This window comes from Zingiber officinale, chromosome 7A (assembly GCF_018446385.1).
Source record: "Zingiber officinale cultivar Zhangliang chromosome 7A, Zo_v1.1, whole genome shotgun sequence".
Lineage (NCBI taxonomy): Eukaryota > Viridiplantae > Streptophyta > Magnoliopsida > Zingiberales > Zingiberaceae > Zingiber > Zingiber officinale.
In genome coordinates, this window is record NC_055998.1 from 2,466,595 (window position 1) to 2,476,572 (window position 9,978).

The 9,978-nt window shown below is 36.2% G+C and overlaps 1 protein-coding gene across 2 annotated transcripts; it reads left to right on the forward strand.

Annotated features, from left to right (window-relative positions):
* Positions 1–2,253: 2,253 nt before the first annotated feature.
* LOC122000750 (FACT complex subunit SSRP1-like) lies at positions 2,254–9,840 on the forward strand. 2 transcript variants are annotated; one of them, XM_042555198.1, is made up of 16 exons: positions 2,256–2,595; positions 3,271–3,456; positions 4,235–4,340; positions 5,301–5,437; positions 5,629–5,712; positions 5,828–5,919; positions 6,050–6,158; positions 6,293–6,376; positions 6,465–6,557; positions 6,918–7,115; positions 7,814–7,965; positions 8,052–8,193; positions 8,279–8,374; positions 8,531–8,713; positions 8,948–9,026; positions 9,578–9,840. In XM_042555198.1, the coding sequence occupies exons 1-16, from the start codon at positions 2,542–2,544 to the stop codon at positions 9,697–9,699; spliced, it is 1,917 nt and encodes a 638-aa protein (XP_042411132.1). In that variant the 5' UTR covers positions 2,256–2,541; the 3' UTR covers positions 9,700–9,840. The 2 variants fall into 2 exon arrangements, with proteins under 2 accessions (XP_042411133.1, XP_042411132.1); XM_042555199.1 differs by lacking the exons at positions 8,948–9,026; positions 9,578–9,840 and having other exon boundaries at positions 2,254–2,595; positions 8,268–8,374; positions 8,531–8,640.
* The last annotated feature ends 138 nt before the right edge of the window (positions 9,841–9,978 follow it).

Genomic DNA, 9,978 nt, shown 5'->3' on the forward strand with positions numbered 1-9,978 from the left:
GCTAATTTTTAGCCGTTGTTCAACGGTTATAATTAATTTTTTTTAATTTATTTTTTTTTATAAATACATGATCGGTTTCATATTTTTCATTCATCTCCTTGTTATCTTTACTTTCGATTTCTTTCCTCAATTTCTATATTTTTCAACCACAAAAATATCTTGATTTATTTCAAATGACTCAAAATCCAGACGATCTATGCTCCAGAATTCGGAGAAATGAATTCGCGGAAGATGCGGAGGATATAGATGAACGAAGAATGCTCCAACTATACGAGCAGCGACAAACGGACGTCAAAGATCTCAAAGTTCTTCCAGTAGAACACGAGGAGAAGGTATTTGAATCGGGATCGTGAAATTGGACATGCTTGCTTTTCAATGATTACTTTTCCGGTGATCCGGTATATCCCGATGGCATATTTCGACGCCGATTTCGAATGAAAAAGAGTTATTCCTTCGTATAGTTGATGTCGTGAAAATCATTCCAATATTTTCAATGGAAGGTCGACGCAATGGGGAAAAAGGTTTGTCACCACTTGAAATGCACAAAGACTATTCGTCAATCGACTATGGAGCCCTAGCCGATCATTACGATGAGTATCTACGGATTACTGAAACAACCGCCACCCATTGTTTATTCAACTTTTGTCGATGTGTAATTGAAGTGTTGGGGCCCAATATTTAAGAAGACCTAATCTGCCGATATCCAACACTTGCTTGAAATGCACGAGCAGAGACATGGTTTCCGACATGTTGGACAGCCTTGATTGTATGCATTCGCAATGGAAAATTTGCCCCGTCGCTTGGAAAGGTCAGTTTACTCGAGAAGATCATGGCGTCCCAACAATTGTGCTCGAAGTCGTTGCATCTTCGGACTTCTGGATACGACATGCCTTTTTTGGGATTGCAGGGTCACGCAATGATATCAATGTGCTTAATGAATCACCGTTATTCAACGACGCCTTACAAGGGAATGCACTCGAGGTTAATTTCACGATTAATAATACACAATATACAAAAGGATACTACCCGACCGATGGGATATATCCAGAATGAGCTACTTTCGCCAAGAGCTTTCCACGCCCCCAGGATCCCAAAAGAAAAATATTTGAGGAACGACAGGAGGTCTGCGAGAAAGGATGTCGAGAGGACATTTGGGATACTCCAATCACGATGGGCAATGATAAAAGGTCTAGGACGATTTTGGTACAAAGATAATTTGAAGGACATCATGTATACATGTATTATTTTGCACAACATGATTATTGAGAATGAGGGAGATGCAGTAGTCAATTGGTCGGACGATGAAGGAGATTCTCAATCACAAATATTTCAAGGCTCCACTCAAGAATTCCAAGCATATATCCATAGAAATTACGAGCTACGTGATAATCAGCTACATCATCAACTTCAAGTCGACTTAGTTGAGTATATCTGGACACACTATAATTGTAATCAGTGAAAAAAAAATTTATTAATTGCGATATATGTATTGTGATATTTATGTAATTTTTTTAATTATGAAAGTTATCTTATGTTAGTAATTTATGAATTTAAATTTTATTAAAATTTAATTATATAAAATGTAAATATGAAGAAGAGATAGTGAAATATATATAATGAAAAGTGTGGACCCATGAAAAAATTGTTGAGAAATTTTTTGATAGTGAAAAGAGATATAGAATTTTTAACTTTTGATGTGACACAGATATGACAACGAATGAACTCATAATGAATTTTAATCACTATGGATGCTCTTATTTTATTCTTTTTCCCATTTTTCTTTTGCTCATTGTGCTCTCTCTCCTTTTGCCTCTCTTCCGCCTTTTTTTTTTTTTTTTTTTATTGAATTCTCGCTTCTTTAATTTCCTTTTAAATAATGCTTGACTTTAAGTCGTAAATAAGTTCAGGTCGTTGTTTCAAAGGAAAAACCAAGTGTTAAAATAAAAAATTTTAAATTTTATTTTATTTTTAGTTCATTAAATTTAAAATTTAGTTTTTTAGACCGTAAAAACTGATTTATACTGATATTAAAAATTTTAAAAAATTATCCCTCTGGATTAAAATCCGCCGGTGATCATGGATCGACGGGCTAGCTTTGGCGGCAGCTGCATTGTCCCTTTCCTCTTCTTATCCCAATAATATGCCTCCAAAATGTAGTGATGGTGAAAAAATATGGTTTTGTCAAGCAGGATCACGCGTCGTAGAATTGTGATCCTACGGTTGAAATTTGTCCAAGGCAAAACTAACATCGAGTTCAGCAAACCCTAGTCGCAGATCCACCGGTTGGCGACTCTACCGCCTTTCCAGATTCAGTCCGATCTTTGCCTCGCCGCCTCCGCTCTCTTCTTCCATCCCGTGTTGCCACCGCCACCTCCTTCCCTTCGATCCTGTTTGTTGACCCCATTCGATTATCATATTCTTCGTGTCGCTATATTGCACACGGGCTTGCGAGGTCGATCTACCGTTTTGTCGCCCTATCCTTCTCGTTTGCTCACTCGGAGAACGAGCACGCGTTGGCGTCTCTTTCCTATAGCGTGAACAATGACTGATGGACAACTCTATCCGAACATCCTCCTCGGAGGCCGTGGTGGAACTGTAATAAACAAATTTCCCTACTTCCCGATATATGTATATTCAATTTAATCTTTTTTGCTTGCGATTTTTGGTGTGGTTCTTGTCGGAGTTTCGAGTGTTTATCTAGCCGAGTTTCATTTGCTAAACAAGTAAAGAAATTTGGTCGACATTAATGTGAACGTTCACGTTGTGCTGTTAGAATCTAGTTTGTTTTTTGGGTGTGCGCGCGCGCGCGAGCGAATATGATCTAAGAGTGTTTGATAATGAGAGATTTGTTACTTGCGTTATTTGTTTGGTCAGATTGTCTTTTTACGCTTTTTTACATCTAGCAAAAATTTGGTATGCGAATTTATGAGTTATTGTTCCTTCTCTGCTCCTTGCTCTTATCCTGATAATTTGCTTGGGTATGGGTGGATTTTTCTCAAGTACTAGCATAACCTTGGCTTAGGACCTCCCTTTATTGATTTTTGCAGAGGCTAATATTCGCAAGGATTTTATATCTAGGTTAGATTAAATTCTCAAAGACCAATAGGATTCCTTAGAAAATATTATTTTGTTGCAGTGAAACCTAATCATGCTATTCTTTTCTTTCAATTTCGCTGTAAATTTTGTTTTCTATGAAGTTTTAGTTTGGTGCCGGGCATATTTTTGAACAGCTATTTTGATGCATTTCACATTGGCATGTCTTGACTGCAGAATCCAGGGCAATTGAAAGTACATCCAGGTGGTATTGCTTGGAGAAAGCAAGGTGGTGGAAAGATCATAGAGATTGAGAAAGCAGATATTGCTCGTGTCACTTGGATGAAAGTTCCTAGGGCATACCAACTTGGCGTTAGACTTAAAGATGGATTGTTTTACAAGTTCATTGGATTTCGGGAACAGGTTTAGTTGTCTCCTTAGATGAGAAGTTTGCCATCCATGAACATATGGCAGGCTTATTCCTTTTTAATTTAACTTATTTTTACTTGTCTGTTTCTTCAAATCTTCAAATGAGTCAATTTTTCTTTTCTTTTTTGTGCTTCAGTGAACTTGATCATCTGGTCTTGGTTTTCACACTGAAAATTAGTAGTCAGTTTCTGCTCTCGAAGGCATAAGAATGTGATCAAAACTAAGCTGGTCATAAAGTCTAATCCTTTTCCAAATTGTTTGATGAGATGACAATGAGTTAATGCAAGTTTCCTGATATTCAAATGAACTAGCAATGGTTACATCAGTTAAGTGCACCAAATATTGGGCCAAGCCTTGGTGTTTAGAGGTTCAAGTCCCTACTTCATGAGTTGTGGAAGCAATACTCTTTGAACTTTTGCGTGTTAGTGGTCAAAGTGCTTTCAATATGGAAGTTGTAACCATACGTCACTACATTGCTTAAGTGAGAATGGAAATTTAGATTACAGATTAGAGCACATATATATAACTATATGAGGAGTTGTAGCAACATGTGCACTGGTATTTTTGTCATTTATTTTATTTTCCTGAAAACATTCTTTATACTTAACTGGATCATATTTTCCTTAATAGGTGAGAAGAAAGTTGAAAAATGGAATTAGTTGTAAATTTTTTCTTGCTTTTGCAGTGAACCATTTTAGAACCCTTTATTAAGAAGTTCTAATGTATTAAATGTCCTCCTGATAATTAATTTCTGTCTTGTCATTCCCTTCAGGACGTCAGCAACTTGACGAATTATATACAGAAGAACATTGGTGTAGCAGCAGAGGAGAAGCAACTCTCCACCAGCGGCCATAATTGGGGAGAAATTGATATAAATGGTTTGTTCCCTTCTTTTTGTCCCTTAATTATTCCACTAGTCTGGGTCATTATGCTTCACTATAATATGAAACCCTTTTTTTGGCACACTTGTACTTCCAGCAACCGATCCTTCCCTCTTTCTCTCTCCCTCCTGTAATGGGAACCTTTTTTGTGGAGGGTACGATGGAGTTCTTTCCAAAGTTTAGAGACCCATTAGCTACTTCACTTATCATGCAGTTCACTGTCCTCCAACATATATAAGGGTTCCGTATGTAAAATTTTTTCATGCCATCTTTGTCTGACTCAATGTGTTACTTGGACAAGTACGAGTATGGTATGGATCCAAGTGTCCAACATGACTATTTCTAAATGCTTTTGCCACATGATCAATAGAAACATCAAGCATCCACTTGCAGTGTCACTTTCTGAATGTTAGTAGCTAATGTGGATATTAAGGCAATAAGCAGAGTCCAAGCATTAGAGGTCTATTTTTGTCTGACTCAATGTATGTTACTTGGATAAGTACGAGTATGGTGTGGATCCAAGTGTCCAACATGACTTTCTAAATGCTTTTGCCACATGATCAATAGAAACATCAAGCATCCACTTGGAGTGTCACTTTCTGAATGTTGGTAGCTGATGTGGATATTAAGGCAATAAGCAGAGTCCAAGCATTAGAGGTCTCAATTGTAATGCAGGTGACTGGTTGATCTCCACATCCTTTCTTCTTTTAGACATCACATTTTTAAGATTCTCACTTAATTTCCCTTTTCTTCTATACTTGTTTATTGTTAGTTGTTTTTGGATGTAGTGGCTGTTCAATAATGTTACCTTGTTAAGCAGATCAACTTTGCTTGTTTTACACTTGCTGTTGTCAACCTTTCTCAATTATTCTGATGGTCTTTTGCATGCAAAAAGTTCTCATATTTACTTAGTGGTTCATTAGTTCCTATGAAAAATCGGCTTTTGTTTCATCTCAGGAAACATGCTTACGTTTTTAGTTGGTTCAAAGCAAGCATTTGAGGTATCTCTAGCAGATGTTGCACAAACCCAGCTTCAAGGAAAAACTGATGTCTATATGGAGTTCCATGTGGATGATACTACTGGAGCAACAGAGGTGATAATCTATACTTGCAGAAAGTTTATGATTTTTAAAGAAAGTTTCATTCTTGAACTTGTTGATGATAATAGTATATTCTGCAGCTATTGTTGCAAGCTCAAGTTTGTCTAATTTGTTTTGACAATGCTGTATGAACTTTGTTTCTTGAAATCTAATGATTATGATTATTAGTTTCTTTTGATATTCAGAAAGATTCTCTGATGGATATAAGTTTTCATATTCCTACATCAAATACACAGTTTAGTGGTGATGAAAACCGCCCTCCGGCTCAGGTAAAATTTGTTTGTGTTTTTGTGATTTCCTGTCCTCTTATTGTTAGTGTTTTTGTGATTTCCTGTCTTCTTATTGTTATTGTTGTACTAATTGAAAGATTACATTTTGATTTAGGTTTTCCTAGACAAGATTGTGTCACTGACTGATGTTGGTTCATCTGAAGAAGCTGTTGTCACATTTGAGGGAATTGCAATCCTCACCCCCAGGTATAGAACTAGCTGGGAAATCACCTAGCATGGCTGTAGGTTTTCTGCTAGTGCTTTCATTTGGTCTGTAGATTCGTTATTGATCTTATCATACTCTTATATAAATTTTGGTGCAATGTGTGTGTTCCAGAGGGAGATACAGTGTGGAACTCCATTTCTCATTCTTGCGGCTTCAGGGACTGGCGAATGATTTTAAAATCCAATATAGCAGTGTAGTCAGACTTTTCCTGTTACCAAAGGTGGTGTTTCTTTTACCATCTTAATGTGTTTTTGATTCAATTTCATGGTGTCTCCTGTTAGACAAAAGAAAGAAAATCAAAGTTTCAATTTCTGAACATAATTTTAGTTGTCTTTTCTCTCTCTCTCTTTGCAGTCCAACCAACATACCTTTGTTATAATTACCCTTGATCCACCAATCAGGAAAGGGCAAACGTTGTACCCACATATAGTCATTCAGGTATTTGCATCATCTTATCATAATTGTGATTCGTCACCAACATCATTTTTAATCTAATTTACTGATGTGTTTGTTTCTTCTTAAAAAGTTTGAAGCAGATAATGTAGTGGATAGAGACCTGGCCTTATCTGAGGAACTTTTGACAACCAGATACAAGGACAAGTTAGAATCTTCGTACAAGGTGACTCCCTTTTTCTTAACACTCTTTTGATGGTATGTTTATTTTTTTCTTTTATTTTTACTAATAAGCCAGCAGTGTAGGCTCAATTTTTTTTTGGTTAATTTTAGTAGGTAAACATGTGTGTAGTACTCATGTTGTTGTTGTTTTTTCTTCCAGTGCATGATGCAACTGTAGAACTGGTGTATTCTAATTCTAGTTCCCCTCCTTTCTTTTTTAACTAAGTGGTACCTGTTTCCTTTTGTGAAGTTACATACTGTATAATGTATCATATTATAGGGTAATGTTCCAATGCACTTATTATTTCTTCTTTTGTTAACTTTCAGAACTTGCTAAACTCTTTATCTGACCCCATATCTTCAGGGATTAATTCATGAGGTTTTCACCAAGGTCTTGCGTGGTCTATCTGGAGCCAAGGTGACCAGGCCAGGCTCTTTCCGAAGTTGTCAGGATGGATATGCTGTTAAATCATCACTTAAAGCTGAAGATGGATTACTTTATCCACTTGAAAAAGGATTCTTCTTTCTCCCAAAACCTCCGACACTCATTCTTCATGATGAGGTAAATATTGCTTTTTTGTTTAACTGATGTCATCATCATAATCAAACTGTGTTTATCTCAACAACTTGAAGTTGATTACGTGGATTAAATCCTCTATTGTGTTTTATTCAAAGGTTCTTTCAGTAATAATAGATTAATCAACTTTTATTAAATTAATTAAAAAATTTCTTTGTTCTCCTCTATCCTTTCCACATTCCATTCTAATCGATTCTAGTGCTTCTAATTATAGAATCTATTTGGCACCATTGAATATGTCCATGTCATCTTAACCTTTATGTTCTCATTTTTATCATCTAATAGAGCTATGTCAAATTGCATCTGGAAAGTAGCTTCATTTATTTGTTTTAAATGATGTTTTAGTTACCCCACACATCTAGTTTATTATTCTCAATCTATTTTGTACTTCACCTGATGTAGTAGGCAAAAATTCTCCATCAACATTTTTTTCTTTTCATTTTGTACTTGCTGGCAGTAAATTGTTGCTTTTATTTTCCTTTTTTTTTTATGCTTTGCTCCACCAATCCAACCATGTTTATTCTCTTCAATGTTTGACTTTCCTTTTCTTCCTCATATTTATCTTTTTTTTAATGGAAAAAGAAAGAGAGGTTTTTGTTTGGGAGAATAGGTTGTAATCATTACTTTGGTGATCTTTTGTTCCTTGTGCCTGCGGCTTATATCTGAATTTTCATCTCATGCAGATTGATTTTGTTGAATTTGAGCGGCATGGTACAGGTGGTTCAAGTGTGGCATCCCACTATTTTGATCTCCTTGTTAAGCTTAAAAATGATCAAGAACATCTCTTCAGAAATATCCAAAGGAATGAATATAATCACCTCATTGAGTTTATTAAGTATGTCTTCAATCATTTCTTCCATTAAGATATATGGCTATGTTTTCTATCTCCTCAATTCCTAACTCTTACTTTTGTTCATCTAGGGCAAAGGGTATGAAAATATTGAATCTCACGGATGCTCAAACAACCAATGGAGTTGCAACTGCTCTTCAGGATGATGATGATGCTGTAGATCCACATCTTGAACGGATAAAGAATGCTGCGGGTGATGAAAGTGATGAAGAGGTGCTACAAGTTTCATTGCATATATCTTTTTGTTGGGTACATAATTCACCTTGTGATGGTTGCTTATGTTTTAGTTTGCTTGTAGGATGAAGATTTTGTGGCTGAAAAAGATGATAGTGGGTCTCCTACAGATGATTCTGGGAATGAGGAGTCTGATGCAAGTGAAAGTGGGGGAGAAAAAGTAGGTTTGAGGGGGTATTGTTGCTTTATTTTTCAATACTTATGTTAACAAAGTTTACATTTTTCACTTTACATCAAGTGGACGTTGAGGAACTTGTCATATAATCTACTGAGTTTTATTTGATTGCTAAACCAATACGTTATTCATTTAATCTAGAAATCATCCACCAAAGAGTCAAAAAAAGAAGCTGCTGGTGTGAAGGTACCATCTGCCAAGGGGAAAACCAGGGATGCTGATGAAGAAAGTTCAAAAAAGAGAAAACCAAAGAAAAAGAAGGATCCTAATGCCCCCAAAAGGGCAATGTCTGGTTTTATGTTTTTCTCAAATGCTGAAAGAGATGTAAGTTGCATTTACTAGGTGAATCTTTTAACTTCTAGTGAATTAGTTTGTTGGAGTTTTTTCTGTTGGTTTATTTTGTCGGTAACTTTAACCAAGTATGATGTAATTTTTCACATAATTCACTCATTTACTAGGTGTTAATTTTCCACTGTTCATGAAATGGTTTTTGCTCAAGCTGTTCTTATTTTTTTTTTCCTGTTTTGTTTTAGATGACTGACTGATACTCCTTTACAGAATCTAAAGAAGGGCAATCCAGGAATGTCTTTTACAGATGTTGGAAGGGCCCTTGGTGAGAGATGGAAAAAAATGATTGGTGAGGCTTTGCTTAGGAAACTCCCAACTCTTTTTGCCATTTTTATTTCTTACTCGATACTTGTGCAATGTTCATGGTGCTGCCTCTAGATACATCAATTGCTTGTCCAACAAATTACTATTTATAGAATTACTTAGTTTGATTTTGCTAAATTCCAAGTTGTTATTTTTTTTTATTCCAAAAATCCAACACGATACCTTTCTAGGGAAAAATGAAAAAAACCTTGATGCGGACATATTAAGGTTGGGTCAGGGTTGAATTTCTTATGTTTTGTGGTTTTAAGATTGGTGCAATTTTACACAATCCTGAATGACTTCTAAGTTCAAATTTTCAGTTTGAATTAGTTGGGCATATTAGGTCAACTAGGCTGGCCTTTTCTTTGGAGGGGTTTCAATGTGTACTTTAACGTAACTAAATCCTGACGCAAACAGTTTGAAGTTTCTGATTTTGTTGGGTTGTGCTGGCTTTATTGTGGGGACCTAATCTTCATTTCACTTTGCTTAGAAAGAGCAACTGATTTCTTACATTGGTTTGTGACTTTTGTTGAGCAGCTGAAGAGAAGGAACCTTATGAGTCAATGGCCAAGGCTGATACTAAACGGTACAGGGAAGCAATGGCTGACTACAAGAGTAGTGCTCCTATGGACGTCGACCCTGGCGATGATTCTGATTGATGAAATTCAGAGTGGGAAACCTTCTGAAATATGGGCTAACACTGGCTGACACTGAATGTCTTATGATCAGTAACAAGGTCAACCCAATGGCTCGGTAAATATTTTTCGTTCGTGTTAAAATACTAAAGTTGCGACGACAACCATCTTAAGTCTTCCAAAACATCCTGATACTGGGTTTGGATCCAACAGTATAGTCTTCTTCAAAACTGCATTGGTGCCGGTCACACGACCTCCGCCCTAGACTATAAGTAATACGTAAATTGAACGGAAGTACAACAT